This window comes from Calypte anna, chromosome 2 (assembly GCF_003957555.1).
Source record: "Calypte anna isolate BGI_N300 chromosome 2, bCalAnn1_v1.p, whole genome shotgun sequence".
Taxonomy (NCBI): domain Eukaryota; kingdom Metazoa; phylum Chordata; class Aves; order Apodiformes; family Trochilidae; genus Calypte; species Calypte anna.
Genome location: NC_044245.1, coordinates 150,585,104 through 150,602,278, shown reverse-complemented (window position 1 = coordinate 150,602,278; position 17,175 = coordinate 150,585,104). Strand labels below are relative to the sequence as shown.

At 52.7% G+C, this 17,175-nt stretch overlaps 2 protein-coding genes across 2 annotated transcripts; both read left to right on the top strand.

Moving 5' to 3' along the window:
- The first annotated feature begins 1,585 nt into the window (after window positions 1-1,585).
- On the top strand, window positions 1,586-9,897 carry LOC115597827 (beta-keratin-related protein-like). Its single transcript, XM_030444717.1, has 3 exons — window positions 1,586-1,883; window positions 9,085-9,154; window positions 9,678-9,897. Exons 1-3 carry the CDS (start codon window positions 1,586-1,588, stop codon window positions 9,895-9,897), a joined length of 588 nt encoding a protein of 195 aa, XP_030300577.1.
- Window positions 9,813-17,168, top strand: TSTA3 (tissue specific transplantation antigen P35B). The gene is made up of 11 exons (XM_030445949.1): window positions 9,813-9,990; window positions 12,378-12,533; window positions 12,664-12,778; window positions 13,012-13,140; window positions 13,220-13,293; window positions 13,801-13,934; window positions 14,086-14,150; window positions 14,362-14,428; window positions 14,519-14,598; window positions 14,788-14,887; window positions 16,604-17,168. Exons 2-11 carry the CDS (start codon window positions 12,391-12,393, stop codon window positions 16,657-16,659), a joined length of 963 nt encoding a protein of 320 aa, XP_030301809.1. The 5' UTR covers window positions 9,813-9,990; window positions 12,378-12,390; the 3' UTR covers window positions 16,660-17,168.
- Window positions 17,169-17,175: the final 7 nt, after the last annotated feature.

The window sequence follows — 17,175 nt, the reverse complement described above, 5'->3', positions numbered from 1 at the left end:
CCTTTTATAAACACTCCCAAACACTTTAACTCGCAAAAAAACTGTCCCCAGGCTCAGAAGGACACGGACACATGGCCTCCTACGACTGCTGCACTTGTGACTTGTCTCCCAATGAAACCATCCAGCTACCACAGGATGTCGGATGTCATCTCTCAAGACCCAAGGACTTCAGAGGATCCAGCTGCCCAGCACTCCATCCTTCATCACTCATCCCACAGCACAGGAAGACAACTGTATCCTGGGATTCATCAAAAGAAGAAATTCTTTCACCTGAAAGTGCTGAGACATAAAACAGCTCGATGAGAGAAGCTGTGGATACCTCCTCAAATGAGTGTTCACGAGCATGTCAACAGAACATGGAGAAATGTGATCAAGTGGAAGTAACTTGAACTAAAAAGACGTAACTAGGAATAACTACAAATAATGCAGTGGCTTTTGATCTAGATGACCAAACCATTCTGTAGTTCTAGAATTCCTAAGATTACCTCACAATCATCCTGGAATACACTCAGTCCCAAGGAACCAGGGTGGGTTCTGTTCTAGTTACGTTTGGCGCTTCCAATTTTCTCTCTGCATTTCCTCAATATATCCTTGCACTCCTCAAGGTATGTACCCCTATTTGCAAAGGACATAAAAGGTCAACATTCCCTCAGTTCCGGCCAAAGCTCTCAGTTCACTCTGACTGGCTCCTTCCATAAAGCCTCATCTGTACATCCATGGGAATCCCTTCCAAAGAGAGGGAATCACCTCAACACTACTCAAAGACCACTGCACCCCATCACTCAAACACTCCTTTTCAAATTAATTCAACTCCCACCTGGAACAAAACATGCAAGAAGGGCACCAAGAAAAAGAGAGAGCTCACCTAGACAGAAGAGCTAATGACAAGGCCTGGGGAGATGGCAGCAAGAGAAGCAGTGTGATGAACGAGGCACAGCCTCATGCCCAGCAGTTCTCCAAAGACCAGAGCACACTGCAAGGGCTGCCAGCAATTGAGGGCTCTCCTTCACAACCTGCCCGCAAACCTCACCACACGAGTGCTATGAGATCATAGAATGGTTTGGGTTGGAAGGGACTCTACAACTCACCCAGTTCCAAGCTCAAGGATGACAAAAATTAAACCACACTGATGGCACCCAACCACTCCTGGGCCTTGGTCATGGCTCCAAAAATGCCATGACATACATCTGCCAGGAAAATACTCCCAAACACATCTCCTCTCACCCAAAAAAATGTCAACAGGGTCAGAAGGCATGTCCTTAAAAAAACAAACATAAAAAGGGATGAGTGAGGCAGAAAAGCTTGCTCCAGCCCATTCCTGAGGAGGAGGCTGTGTCCTCAGGAGCTGCTTGCTGCACAATGCCCTCATGCCCAAAGCCTGTCCCGCCCCTCGCTCCCGCACCAGCATAAAAGCCGGCCCAGCGCCTCTCTCCCTCACACACTTCTCCTCACCCAACCTCCACTGACACCAACAACCAGGTGAGCCTCAACCCCCTGCCCCTCCTGCCTTCTCCTCACCCACTCTGCCCCAACCCTTTCTCAACACCCTCTCTCTCTTCCACAGGCACCCCTCCACACCACACACATGGCCTGCTACGACCGCTGCGGCTCTTGCGGACCCACCCCGCTGGCTAACAGCTGCAACGAGCCCTGTGTCAGGCAGTGTGAGGCTTCCCGCGTTGTCATCCAGCCTTCCACTGTCCAGGTCACCCTCCCAGGACCCATCCTCACCTCCTTCCCCCAGAGCACCGCCGTCGGATCCTCCGCATCCGCTGCCGTGGGCAACGACCTCAGTGCCCTGGGAGTGCCCATCAACTCCGGATACGCCCTGGGCTACGGACTGGGAGGCCTGGGAGGCCTGGGATGCGGCTACGGCCTGGGAGGTAGAGGCATCTGCTAAGGGCCCTCCCTACAACCTATGACAGCAAACACCTGCACCCTGCACTCCACCACATCAATGGAGATCATTTCTCTTCTGATGCCTCCTCATCTGATACCTCCTTCTCACAAGCCAAAGTACATCAGGGATCTCCTGCCTTGTCTTCACATCAAAAGGCACAAAGACCTTGCTGCTCTGGCAAGATCTATCTTACACCAGGGACGCAGACTGATGCTTGCACTATTTGCACCTCAGATATGCTTCCTTCCAGCTCAATGCTCCTGACTTTTCACTCTGCTTTTCCATCAATAAAGTTCTTTTGCATCCCAGCCTGACATGCCTCCTCTTCCTTTCTTTCCCCAAGGCTCATTCAGCCTCACAAAGAACAAAATTAGGGATCAACATCCAACCATGATGGGTGGAAAAGACCTGCAAGACCTCACTTTGAGAGTTTGACCCTAGCAACCACAAGACAGAGCACCACAGGAGGCCTTACAGCCTTTAACACAAGCCCTTCACCTCCCCAAACAAAGCCTTTCACATACTCATCCACTTCCATTCATACCTCTGACAGAAGATCTGCAGAGCAGAGCACTCTTGATCAACTTTCTTCCTCTACAAAATTACAGCCTGGGATACAGCTTTGGAGGTAGAGGATGCTGCAAATCTGGCTAAGAACATTCCCCACAACCCATGATATCAATCTTCTTCACCCTGGAACTCATGTCCTGGAATGAGGACACACCATCATGCCTTTTCTTGCCTGACATGACCTCAGCTTCCTTGCCCTTCTCACAAGCCAGTGAGCTCAGGGAACCTCTTGTGTTCTTCTCGTAGCAAAAGGTAGGAAGACCTTGGTGATGTGGGAAGATCTGTTTTGCAGAAGAGATGTCAGCTAATGGTTGCACTACTTCAGACCTTCTCCCTTCCTCTTAGCACTCCTGGTTTCTCCTCTTTTTTTTCAATAGGATTTCTCTCAGTAATTTCCCTCAATAAATTTCTCTTGCATCCTTGCCTGACACATCTCCTCTTCCTTTCTTCTTCCAAGGCTTGTTTAGTCTCAGCTAGCACTGACCCAGCACTCAAGGGCCCAGTGGGGTGGTTGGAAAAGGGCTACAAAATCTCTTAGGAAGTATTTCCCTTCTAGCAACACCACCACCCATTCTCAGCACAGGTGAGGTTCCAAAACTTGACCCAAGCCCTCCAATTGCCCAAAGAAAAGCTTCCACCTGCTCATGCACTTCTACCCATCCTCTGACACAAGATTCTAGTGGCAGTTGACCAACTCTCATCCCATGCTCAACCCTCTGGCCATCACAGCCAGCAAAATCTCAGCAAACAGAATTTATGGGTGGATGAGGACCTCTGCAGATGATGCAGTTCAACTCAACATGGTGTAAGCACTGTCAGTTCCAGCAGGCCGTCCAGGACCACGTGCACCATGTGGAGATTTGGAGATTCCAGTATCTCCAAAGATGGAGATACAGCAACACCTCTGGTAGCAGCCACCCACATCCTAGAATCCATGGCATGGATCGAGGATGTCCCTCCAGATTGTTTCTGGACCATGGGCTCACCACCCATGGTTCTCCTCTTAAGGCACCAAGCAAGATGGGAATGGAACACATCTGGGTTGCCTGGAAAGATGGCCCATAGACCTCCTGCTTTTCTCTGTTGTGTCAAATTGCAGCCATCTTACCACGAGCAAAAGCCCACCAGGGACCTCCAGTGTGACACTGCCACTTTGGGGAAGAAAGGTCTTGCCAGAAAAGAAAAATCAATCTCATACAAGGCTTGTCTTACTTAGAGATCTGAACTGCTCCTTTCTCCTGTACACTCCTGCCTTTCCATTAATTTTTTATTCCTCTCCATAAAATTCTCCTCCACCCCAGGCTGAGACACCTCCTCTTCCTTTCTTCTCCAAAGGCTCTTCAAACTTCACCTGGCACAAAGCCAAGGCTCAGTAAGCCACCAGAAAAGGGCAACAAGACTTCTACAGCATATGTCACTCCATCACTGGTGTCTGATGGCTTGCAGCATGTGACACAAGTCCATCACTTGCTCCAAAAAAAAAGACTTTTTGGTCCCCTGTGTCTGCCTCTGATGACATGAAGTCTTGGCTGTGTAGGTCTCTCTTCAGTATCTCCAAGGATGGAGACTTTAAGAATCATAGGAAAGGTGCTCCCCCCAAATTCTGCATCTTGTTGGGTCTGCACTTGATTTGCTCCACTGAGTCCATGTCCTTTTTTGACTGAGGAGCCCAGAACCCCATGCAGCACCTCACACAAGACCTCACCAGTGTTGAGAAAACACAGTTATCTCCCTAAATCTTCTGGCAACACTTTTCCTAAAACCACCCTGGAGACTGGTGGCCCCTTTTTGCCACAAGGGTGCATTGCCACCTCAGGGTCCATTTGTTCACCACCACCACAAGAACTTTCTCTGCCAAGCCACTTTCTGTCCAATTGCCCTCCCCCCCCCCAGGATATTTGCATTTCTCCCCCAAACTGTTGTGCAATATTTTTTATAGTTAAAAAAATATACCACTGGCATTACACAGAGTTTTGGGGTTTTTTTAAGCATTTCCAGCACCATCTGTCTGATGTTTGAAACAACTCCCCCAACTAGGCACTGAAACACAGATCTTTGGGTACCAAAGTTCTTTGGTGCCCTCAAATTGCTGATCAATAATGCCTCTCATTCTTTTTTTTTTTTTTTCTCCTTTGTTGTTTTCATTTTTCACTGTCTTTAAATGAAAAATAAAAGGCTCCTGCAAAACAGGTGAGCTTTGGGCTGAGGCAGGAGCTCGTAGTCTCCAGGGCTTATTGGCAACACTGAAATATTCATCAAAAAGCAAATTCAGAGAGCAGCTGGAATCCAGAGTATGGGAAAGCTCCGTGCACAGCTGGAGTCAGCCTCATTTCAAAGAAGCAGCTTTTGCCAAAGAATAAAAAAAAAGACCTTCAAAAGCAGACATCACCTGCCTCGGAGGCAGGTGAGGAGAGGGAAAATGGGTTCTGATCTGTTTGGCCTTTTCTTTTTTTTTTTTTTCCTGGTGTTTTAGTGTATCATCTCCCCTGCAGACACTTTTCCTTGGCCTTGAGGGGCTTATTTCAGCTAATGCCTAATGAAGAGAAGACAAACTGAGGTAATAACTGTTCTGATGGGTGATAATTGTTCACCTTGGGAGCTCATCCAGCTTGACATCAGCCCTTGGACTGAAATGGGTGCAGGATCTCACCTCCCCACAGCCCAGTGACATGCCCGAGCAGCCAGGCCCAGCAGGATGTCTGCCTCATGCTTCAGAGGATGTCTCAGCCCAAACTTGCTCCAGAGCTGCTCATTTTGGGCACAGTCAGCTCAAATGTGTTCAAGGGAGCGTTGGGAGGAGGCTCGTAGCCACGCTGCCCTCTGCCAAGAGGATGGATGGACCAGCACATGCCTTGTTCCCATTCCAGCCTCTCCCCTTTGTGGCTCTGCAGGACTATCCCATAGCTGTCCCACTTTTGGACAACAAAGTTGCCCCATATTTGGACAACTCTCCCATTTCCAGAGGGCTGCATGTTGGTGAGGAGCAACCCTCAACTGGAGCTGCTGGGGACAAAATGGGGTTCATCCAGCTGAAATCATGTGTGGTGGGAGACATAAGCTGTATTGACCAGAAAAGGGGCTTCCTGCTGGGCTGCTGTCTACCTACAAGACTTAAAAAAAAAAAAAAAAATGTCATAAAACTGGAATCCAAAAGGGAAATAGATGTGTAGAGTCAGTGTGTCTCACCTGAACTCCTGGAGCTTGGCAGCAGCATCACAAGCCAGCTTCCATCCTTGGGTGGGTTGCATCCAGGCAGCTTGTACCCATCTGCCTCACCGCTCCTGGGAGGAGGAATGGGGGGGGCAGAGAGTGGGACTGGAGAAGAAACCAGAGCAGCCTGGGAGAAAGAGGTCACCCAGAAGGACGCCTCATTATGGAAACGACACAGCAGGGGAAGCAGTGGTTCTCCAGCAATGATGGGATCTGGCCAAGCCATCCAAGCTTTCATCCTGCTTGCTGCAAAGTCCTGGGCTGCCCTTTGGTTTGTGTCATGCAGAAGACCTGCCCAGTTGACCTCATGGGCCTCCTCCAGGCTTTCATCCTCAGCTCATAAGATCTTGGTAGATAATATCAGAAGCTTGGGTTGGATTTCAGTAAGAAGAGAGCCCTGCTCCAACCCATGTGGTCACTGGCAAGCGTGCAGCCCTCCCCTGTGATCTCCTCCCATGCCCTAACATTGCTCTGGTAATTACCTCCAGAATTACCATATTTAAATCCAGCACTGTGGTTCTTCAGCTGCTGCCACAGCAGCTCCAGCTGCACCACCTCCCAGCAACACCTCAGATGAAACATTTTACCCCTAATTAGTCTCCAAAGCTCGTGGGATGCAGCAGGAAGCTCTCATCCTCCCATTGGCACGTGGATAATATCTTCCTTGGCCCTTGGCATCTCCCTGGATGGATGATCCATCACTGGAAGTCTTCAAGGACAGGTGGGATGGGGCTCTGAGCAACGTAACCTGGTGAAAGGTTCCTCTCCATGGAAGGGGGATTGGATTATGTGCCCTTTAAAGGTCTCTTCCAACCCAAACCCTTCTATTCTGTAATTTAATCATGTGGCAATCTGGAAGTTTGTGTGCAGTTGGATGTGAGGTGGTTGGAGTTCATCCCTCTGCCTCAAGCAGGTGCAGTTGGAGTGCCAAACACACAGGAAACATCAGGTGAGGTTTCTTCTTCCCAAACCTTGGTGTCTCAAGTTGATGTTGTCTGCAGGGCAGAGGAGGAATTAGCCAAGGTGGAGAAGGAGCTTCAGTGCTTCATCCCTGGCTCCACATGTGTGTCATGGAAGTTGGGGGGGGAGAAAGAGCACCAGGGCTGGAGTCACTTATGGGAGCAAGATTTCAGAGCTGGGAAATCCCTGGGAGAGCTGGGGACTCACCCAGGTGGGAAAGGGGATGGATGTGATGCTAGCAGGTGACATGTTCGGATGTTTAGGGGTATGAAAGGACACCCTCCTCTAGGAAGGAAGTCCACAAGGATTCAGTTTTTCCTCAGACTTTCCCAAAGGAAGAGGGAATGTTCCTCTTCCAGGTCTCACCCAGGTGGATAGGATTGAAAAGCCATGATATCCTATTGCTCCTCAAAACTATGGCCATACAACAGGTTGCCCAAGGAAGCTGGAGATGCCCCATCCCTGGAAGTGTTCAAAGCCCACGTTGGATGGGGCTTGGAGCAACCTGGGCTGGTGGGAAGTGCCCCTACCCATGGCAGGGAGGTTGGAACTCCATGATCTTTGAGGTCCCTTCCAACCCAAACCATTTGATGATTCTCTTAACTCCTGGCTGGCTCTACTCCCTTAATCCCATTTGTCAGCGTTTTAATTTAGAGGAGGGGCAAGGTCCTGGCAGAAAACCTGAGGTGAAAAGTCAGCTGGAAGACAGGGTTGTGCCTCTCTGAAACCATCCCCTGCCTCCTGGAAAGCTCCTCCTCGTTTTTCAGCTGGGCTGAAACGCTTCAAAGATGATGAAACCTTTCCTGATGGAAATCCCTTTGTGAGGGTCTGGAGGGGGTATGTGGAATGTAGAACCATGGAATAGTTTGGGTTGGAAGAGACCTTAAAGATCATTTAATTCCAATCCCCCTGTATGGACAGGGACACCTCCCACCAGCCCAGGTTGCTCCAAGCCCCATCCAACCTGGACTTTAACATTTCCAGGGATGGGGCAGCCACAACTTCCTTGGAAAACCTGTTCCAGGGTCTCACCACCCACAAAATAAAGAATTTCTTCCTCCTGTCCAACCTAAATCTCTTGGAGGAGGGGCAAGGTCCTGGCAGAAAACCTGAGGTGAAAAGTCAACTGGAAGACAGGGTTGTGCCTCTCTGAAACCATCCCCTGCCTCCTGGAAAGCTCTTCCTCGTTTTTCAGCTGGGCTGAAACGCTTCAAAGATGATGAAACTTTTCCTGATGGAAATCCCTTTGTGAGGGTCTGGAGGGGGTATGTGGAATGTAGAACCATGGAATGGTTTGGGTTGGAAGAGACCTTAAAGATCATTTAATTCCAATCCCCCTGTATGGACAGGGACACCTCCCACCAGCCCAGGTTGCTCCAAGCCCCATCCAACCTGACCTGAGACACTTCCAGGGATGGGGCAGCCACAACTTCCTTGGAAAACCTGTTCCAGGGTCTCACCACCCACAAACTAAAGAATTTCTTCCTCCTGTCCAACCTAAATCTCTTGGAGGAGGGGCAAGGTCCTGGCAGAAAACCTGAGGTGAAAAGTAAGCTGGAAGACAGGGTTGTACCTCTCTGAAACCATCCCCTGCCTCCTGGAAAGCTCCTCCTCGTTTTTCAGCTGGGCTGAAACGCATCAAAGATGATGAAACTTTTCCTGATGGAAATCCCTTTGTGAGGGTCTGGAGGGGGTATGTGGAATGTAGAACCATGGAATGGTTTGGGTTGGAAGAGACCTTAAAGATCATTTAATTCCAATCCCCCTGTATGGACAGGGACACCTCCCACCAGCCCAGGTTGCTCCAAGCCCCATCCAACCTGACCTGAGACACTTCCAGGGATGGGGCAGCCACAACTTCCTTGGGGAACCTGTTCCAGGGTCTCACCACCCACAAAATAAAGAATTTCTTCCTCCTGTCCAACCTAAATCTCTTAGAGGAGGGGCAAGGTCCTGGCAGAAAACCTGAGGTGAAAAGTCAGGGGAAGACAGGGTTGTGCCTCTCCGAAACCATCCCCTGCCTCCTGGAAAGCTCCTCCTCGTTTTTCAGCTGGGCTGAAACACATCAAGGATGATGAAACTTTTCCTAATGGAAATCCCTTTGTGAGGGTCTGGAGGTGGTATGTGGAATGTAGAACCATGGAATGGTTTGGGTTGGAAGAGACCTTAAAGATCATTTAATTCCAATCCCCCTATATGGACAGGGACACCTCCCACCAGCCCAGGTTGCTCCAAGCCCCATCCAACCTGGCCTGAGACACTTCCAGGGATGGGGCAGCCACAACTTCCTTGGAGCAACCTGTTCCAGGGTCTCACCACCTTCAAAATAAAGAATTTCTTCCTCCTGTCCAACCTAAATCTCTTGGAGGAGGGGCAAGGTCCTGGCAGAAAACCTGAGGTGAAAAATCAGCTGTAAGACAGGAAAACTCCTCCTCGTTTTTCAGCTGGGCTGAAACGCATCAAAGATGATGAAACCTTTCCTGATGGAAATCCCTTTGTGAGGGTCTGGAGGGGGTATGTGGAATGTAGAACCATGGAATGGTTTGGGTTGGAAGAGACCTTCAAAATCACCCAGTTCCAAACCCCCTGCATGGGTAGGGAAACCCTCTACTAAACCGGGTTGCTCCAAGCCCCATCCAACCTGACCTGAGACACTTCCAGGGATGGGGCAGCCACAACTCCCTTGGAAAACCTGTTCCAGGGTCTCACCACCCTCAAAATAAAGAATTTCTTCCTCATGTCCAACCTAAATCCCCCCTTTTCTCCATTTCCCCTTCTCCTCTCGCTACATCCACATATACAAATTCCTCCCCCAGCTTTCGCCCTTCAGACACTGGGAGGATGCCAGAAAGTCAGAGCCTCCTCCTTCTCCAGGCTGAACAACCCCGATTTCTTTAGCTTTCCTCTATACCCCCTCCCTTTCCCTGTGTGTCTAGGCTTGGATCAGCAACTCCGCTGCAAGTGCTTGGTGGTGGTACCAGAACCGTGCCCGGTACCGTGGTGTGTGACCCAAAAGGTGCGGACTCCATTTCCCGAGGAGCCGAGCGGCTCCGGCCGGTAATGGCGGCGGGAAGGAGAGCGGCCGAGCCGAGTGCAGCCGAACGCAGCCGAAGGTCGAGAGGCTGGGAGCCGAACCGAGCCGAACACAGACGAAGGCCGAGCGGCTGGGAGCCGAACCGAGCCGAACACAGCCGAGCTCCGCCGATCCCCACGGAACCGAACAGAGCCGAAGCCAGAACGAGCCGAAGCCCAAGTGAGCGAAGCCGAAATCAGCCGAACCCAACCGAGCTAAGCCGAAGTTAGCCGAACCTGACCGAGCTTAGCCGAAGGCAGCCGAGCCCCGTGGCGGGGTGAGACGGGACCCCCCCAAACACCCCCTGAGGGAGGGATTTTGGGGGGCAGCGCCCTCGTCTGAGGGGTGACAGGGGGTTTGGGTGGGGGGCAGTAGAGAGAGGAAGCCCCTGAGGGCGGGGGGAGGCTCTGGGGCGGTGCTAAGGGAAGGGGTTTGGGGGATGGGGTGCAGGGGAAGCTCGGAAGGGGGGGTGGGGTTGGGTTTTGGGGTACGGGAGAGGCGAGGGGCTCGATCCTGGGGGTTTGGGAAGTGCAAGGGAAGGGGGGGGAGGTGTGGGGTGCGGAGCTGGGTGTAGATGTGGGGTTTCGGGGTGCGGGAGTGACCCGGGGGGCAGATCCTGGTGTGGGGGTGGGACTTGGGGTGCAGGAGAAGATCTGGGGTGCAAGGGGGAGTTGGGTGCAGACCTGGGATGTGGGGTGCAGGGGAGGTGTGGGGTGCAGGGGGGAGATTCGGGGTGCAGAGCTGAGATTTGGGGTGTAGGAGATTCGGGGTGCAGACCTGGGACCGGGGGTACAGGAGGAGATTCGGGGTGCAGAGCTGGGATTTGGGGTGCAGAGGAGGTGTGGGGTGCAGGGGAGAGATTTGGGGTGCAGAGTTTGGGTGCAGGGGGCAGATTCGGGGTGCAGAGCAGGGATTTGGGGTATAGGAGATTCGGAGTGCAGACCTGGGACTGGGGGTACAGGAGAAGATTCGGGGTGCAGAGCTGGGATTTGGGGTGTAGGAGGAGATTCGGGGTGCAGACCTGGGATGTGGGGTGCAGGGGAGATGTGGGGTGTAGAGCTGGTATTTGGGGTGCAGAGCTGGTATTTGGGCAACAGGGGGGAGCTTTGCAGTGTAGAGCTGGTATTTGGGGAGCAAGGGGGAGCTTTGGGGTGCAGACCTGGGGTTTGGGGTGTAGGAGTAGATTTGGGGTGCAGACTTGGGCTTGGAGATACAGGAGGAGATTTGGGGTGCAGAGCTGGGGTGCTGGGGGGAGATTTGGGATGCAGAGCTGGGATTTGGGGTGCAGGGCTGGGATGTAGGGTGCAGAGCTGGGATTTGGGGTGCAGGGGAGGTGTGGGGTGCAGGGGAGAGATTTGGGGTGCAGAGTTTGGGTGCAGGGGGAGATTCAGGGTGCAGAGCAGGGATTTGGGGTGTAGGAGATTTGGCGTGCAGACCTGGGACTGGGGGTACAGGAGGAGATTCGGGGTGCAGAGCTGGGTTGCAGGGGGAAGATTTGGGGTGCAGACCTGGGATATGGGGTGCAGGGGAGATGTGGGGTGCAGGGTGGGATATTTGGGGTGCAGAGCTGGGATTTGGGGGACAGGGGGAGATTTGTGGTGCAAGGGGGAGATTCAGGGTGCAGAGCAGGGATTTGGGGTGTAGGAGATTTGGGGTGCAGACCTGGGACTGGGGCTACAAAAGGAGATTTGGGGTTCTGAGCTAGGGTGCAGGGGGGAGATTTGGGGTGCAGAGGAAAAACCTAAGGTGCATACCTGGGACTTGGGGTGCAGGGGGGAGATCGGGGGTGCAGAGCTGGGGGACGGGGGAGATTCAGGGTGCAGAGCTGGGGTGCTGGGGGGAGATGTGGGGTGCAGGGGGGAAATTTAAGATGCAGAGCTGGGGCTTGGGGTGCAGGGGGGAGATTTGGGGTGCAGAGCTGGGGGGCTGGGGGTACAGGAGGAGATTCAGGGTGCAGAGCTGGGGTGCAGGGGGGAGATTTGGGGTGCAGAGCTGAGACTTGGGGTACAGGAGGGAGATTTGGGGTGCAGAGCTGGGATTTGGGGTACAGGAGGGAGCTTTGAGGTGCAGAGCTGGGATTTGAAGTGCAGGGTGGGGATCTAGGGTGCAGGGGGGTGATTTGGAAGGGGGTGGGGTGGGGATATGGGGTGAACCTCCCTTCCCAGCAGCACCGTCTGGTGCCACGTGGCAGGATCTGTCCCCAGCCCAGGTGGCACCTGCAGAGGGGGAGCCCGTGGCCAATTTCAGCAATTAGCAGCTCAAGCTAATGAGTTTTTGCTGCCTGGGCTCTGTAGCCACCAAACCCCCCCCCCCCAAAACAACCCCAGGGGTTCTGCTTTCCTTTTGTTTTTTATTATTTTGCTTTTTGACAGCAGAAGGGGGTAAACCCCATCCCACACCCCCAAAACAAACAAAACAAAACAAAAAAAAAATTAAGCCCAGCAAAAGAAAAATAATCCCACTGAGCTGGCACTTTGGTTTAGTAGTGAGATGGTGGCCAAAGGTTGGACTTGGGTGATCTTGGAGGTCTCTTCCAACCTAAACATTCTGTGATGCTGTGTGCCCGTGGCCACCAGGGTGGGGGGGATCTTAGTGGGGGGTGGTCCATAGTGGGGTGTACCCCAAGGTGACCCTGATTTAAATCCCCCCACCCACTCCCTGCAGGGTTTTGGCCACGATGGAGGCAGCGGTGGCCAAGCGCATCTTGGTGACTGGTGGCACTGGTTTGGTGGGGAGAGCCATTGAGAAGGTGGTGGCTGATGGTGAAGGGCGACCAGATGAGGAGTGGATCTTCGTGTCCTCCAGAGATGCTGACTTGACGTGAGTGCCACCCAGGACCTGGGTTTTCCCTTGGGAACAACCCCACCCCCCAGACACCCCAACCAGGTCTCCTTCCTTTGATGCTGCTGAACCTCCCCCCCCCAAAAAAAAAAAAAATTTCCCATCCCAGGAATGCTGTGGAGACCAAAGCCCTCTTCGAGCAGCACAAACCCACCCATGTCATCCACCTGGCTGCCATGGTTGGGGGTCTCTTCAAAAACATCCGCTACAACCTGGATTTTTGGGTGAGCACCTGGGCAAACAGGGAGTATCGGGGTCCCTGTTGGGGGTTGCAGCCACTCCTCCCCCAACCCTCTTCCAACCAGGATGTCGGGACACAGGGGCACTGCTTGCTCTGCTGCCAGAGCCAAACCAGAGTTCCTCTGGTTTCCAGGGTTGTTAACAAGTTATTAACCACAGGGTAAAAGGGTTTTGGGGGTCCCCACCCCGTGGGTTTGCCAAATCTCTCCATCCCCAGAGGAGAAACATCCACATCAACGACAACGTCCTGCACGCGGCGTACGAGACGGGGGTGCAGAAGGTGGTCTCCTGCCTCTCCACCTGCATCTTCCCAGACAAGACCACCTACCCTATTGATGAGAGCATGGTGAGCATCTCCAGCCCCCGTGCAGGATGTCCCAGGGATGTCCCTGCCCTGCTTAACTCCTTGCTCTCTTTGTCCCCAGATTCACAACGGGCCACCCCACAGCTCCAACTTCGGCTACTCCTATGCCAAGAGGATGATTGACATCCAGAATAGGTGGGGTGGGATGGGGACATGGAGGAGCCCTTGAGGGCTGCAAGCCCCCTCTGGTTGTAAAATCATAGAATCCCTTTGGTTGGAATTTTGTTTGGACCTTTAAGGTCATCAAGTCCAATTATTAACCCAGGACTACCAAGACCACCACTAAACCAGGTCCCTCAGCACTGCATCTGCACATCTTTTAGAACCCTCCAGGGATGGGAACTCCACCACTGCCTTGGGGCCAGGGTCTGACAACCTTTTGGGTGAAGAAATTGTCCCTAATGTGCAATTTAAACCTTCCCTGGCACAACCTGAGGCCATTTCCTCTGGTCCTATTGCTTCTTCCTTGGGAGAAGAGACCAACCCCCATCTCACTACAGGTCAAGGGGAAATTCCCTCCTCACTCTCTTGGGCTCCTGGGCAGAGATAACCTGGGCTCAGCAGATGGAGATGGTGCTGGTTGGGTTCTTCTGGGGAGAGCTCTGTGCTGTGGCTGGTGGAAACCCCCCTGCTTTCACTCAGGGGCTACTTTGAGCAGCACGGCTGCCGTTTCACCGCTGTCATCCCCACCAATGTCTTTGGGCCACACGACAACTTCAACATTGAGGATGGCCACGTCTTGCCAGGGCTCATCCATAAGGTCTACCTGGCCAAACGTGAGTGCTACAGGACTTCTTACTGCTTTTTTTTTTTGGAGGGGGGAAGAGTTGGGTTGGTTTTCTTGGGTTTCTTGTTTGGTTTTTTTTTTTGCACCTCCCTGTGGTCAGGTGGAGGTGGCTTATGGACTTGCTCTCCTTCCTCCTGCAGAGACTGGTTCTGCTCTGACCATCTGGGGCACGGGCAAGCCCAGGAGACAGTTCATCTACTCACTGGTATGGATAGTCTTGGGGAGCACTCACTTCCCACGACTCGAGGAGGGCAAATTATGGGGTTGGAGGAGGGGGGTTAGCTGAACCTCAGCAAGGTCTGTGCCCACCTTGGGTTGTTCTGCGCAGCGTTGGCCATCTTCAGGGTTGGGTTCCCTTGCAATGGGAGGGTTAGGGGACAGCAGCCACCCTCCAAGAGCCATCTGTCCCTCTGCAGGACCTGGCCCGGCTCTTCGTTTGGGTCTTGAGGGAATATGATGAGGTGGAACCCATCATCTTGTCAGGTAAGCCCCCAGCTGCCCCCCCTTCCCTCCCCCCATAACCCTCCCTCCAAGAGGATGGGGGAACAGCCACTATCACACCCTTCTCCACAGTGGGAGAGGAGGATGAAGTCTCCATCAGGGAGGCAGCAGAAACAATTGTTGAGGCTATGGACTTCAGAGGAGAGCTCATTGTATCCTTCACCACAACCTGACCCCCCCACCTCCTTGCTCTGCAGCATGGGGGGGACACCCCCTGTTCCACCAGGGGCTCCATAGGAGGATGCTTGTGGAGCATCCCTCCCACTACCCCTGCCAGGACAGGGTGGGGCAGGATGGGATCTTTTCTACCCCTTTGTTTCCTTTAATCCTTCCCCTCCCAGTTTGACACCACCAAAGCAGATGGGCAGTTCAAGAAGACAGCCAGCAACGCCAAGCTGCGGCGTTACCTGCCCACCTTCCACTTCACTCCCTTCAAGCAAGGTGAGAGATGGGCCTGGGCTTCACAAAACATGGAGGTTCTACCACTGCAATTAGCCATGGTGACACCAGGGTGGTCACAGAATCATCAAATGGGGTGGGAGGGACCTTAATGATCATCCAATTCCAACCCTCTTATCATAAGCAGGGACCCCTGACCACATTGCTCCAAGCCCCATCTAACCTGGCCTTCAACATTTTCTAGGGAGGGGGGGAGACAGAGCATTTTTTGGAAAACCTGGGCCAGTGTCTCACCACCCTCACACTAAAAAATTCAGTGTGGTCCATCCTTTCATAGAATCATAGAATTGGCTGGGTTGGAAGGGACCTCAGAGATCATCAAGTCCAACCCTTGAACCACTGTTGCGGTTGCTAGACCATGGCACTGAGTGCCACATCCAGTCTCTTTTGAAATATCTCCAGGGACGGAGAATCCACCACTTCAGAGGGCAGCCCATTCCAATGTCTGATCACTCTCTCTGTAAAGAAATTCTTTCTAATATCCAACCTAAACCTCCCCTGGCACAACTTAAGACCGTGCCCTCTTGTCTTGTTGAAAGTCGTCTGGCAAAAGAGGCCAACCCCCCCCTGGCTCCAACCTCCTTTCAGGGAGTTGGGGAGAGTGATGAGGTCTCCCCTGAGCCTCCTCTTCTCCAGGCTGAACACCTCTAGCTCCCTCAGCCTCTCCTCATAGGGTCTGTGCTCGAGTCCCTTCACCAGCCTGGTTGCCCTCCTTTGGACCTGCTCCAGCACCTCAATCTCCTTCCTGAACTGAGGGGCCCAGAACTGGACACAGGACTCAAGCTGTGGCCTCACCAGGGCTGAGTACAGGGGCAGAATGACTTCCTTGGACCTGCTGGCCACGCTGTTCAGGATACAGGCCAGGATGCCATAGCCTTCTTGGCCACCTGGGCAAACCTTGGCCACCTCTTTCAATACCCAAAGAGGATTTCTAAGAAAGAAGGGGACAGCCTTTAGTAGGGCCTGTAGTAATGGGACAAGGGGTGATGATTCTCAACTGAAAGAGGGGAGATTCAGACTAAATAACATTTTTTATTTTTTTTTTATGATGAGGGTGGTGAGACACTGCCCCAGGTTACCCAGAATGGTTCTAGAAGCCCCATGTCTGGAAATGTTGCATGAGGCTCTGAGCAACCTGATCTAGTTGAAGGTGTCTCTGCTCACTGCATAGGGCTTGGACTGGATGGTCCTGTTGGAGTGAGTCCAGAGGAGGTCACAGAGATGATAGGAGGACTGGAGCAGCTCTGCTCTGGAGCCAGGCTGAGAAAATTTGGGTTGTTCAGCCTAGAGAAGGCTCCCAGGAACACCTTAGAGCACCTTCCAGTGCCTGAAGGGGATGCAGGAAAGCTGGGGAGGGACTTTGGACGAGGGCCTGGAGGGATGGGATGAGGGGGAAGGGTTTCCAGCTGCAAGAGAGAAGATGGAGATGAGACATTAGGAAGAAATTCTTTGCTGTGAGGGTGCTGAGCCCCTGACCCAGGTTGCCCTGAGAAGCTGTGGCTGCCCCATCCCTGGCAGTGTCTCAGCCCACATTGGATGAGGCTTGGAGCACCCTGGTCTAGTTGAAGATGTCCTTGCTCATGGCAGGAGGGTTGGATTGGATGACCTTTAAAAGGGCCCTTTCCAAGCCAAACTTTTCAAGTGATTCTATGACCAACCAGCATCCCCCCAAACCCATCCCACCTTCTCCCTCCCCAGCTGTGCAGGAGACCTGTGCCTGGTTCAGCGCCAACTACGCCGATGCCAGGAAGTGATGGACCAACACGAGGGCATCATCCTCTTCATCTCAGGGTTGTCCTTTGCTGGGGCAGAGGACAGGGTTGGGAACAGTGATAGTTACATTTCCAAAGTAAAAAAAGGTGTGTGTTTGGGGGGGGGGGGGGCAGAGCCCAGTCAACAGCTCCCACCTTCCTGCCCACTGCTGGGAGCGGTGCAGGACACCAAGGAAGGTCAAGGCACCCCTAAGGTGCTGGGACCCCCCGTGGTAGCAGTGGTAGCAGCCAAGTGAAGCCACCACCATCCAAGAGGTTGGTGGCTTTGGTAGAGGTATAATGCGCTTTGCTGCTAATTACCTGTAATTAGGCAGTAATAATGGGAAGGTGATCAAGGTTCCTCTGGCACAGGGAACAGCAGCCGGGCAGTTGCTGTTGCTTTTGGTGCATGGGGATGGTCCTGAAGCCCCCTCCAGCATCAGGATGGTGGAAGACCAGAACATATATATGTAGATATGGCATTTATTAAAATATATGCAAATAGCATAAAACTGGTGG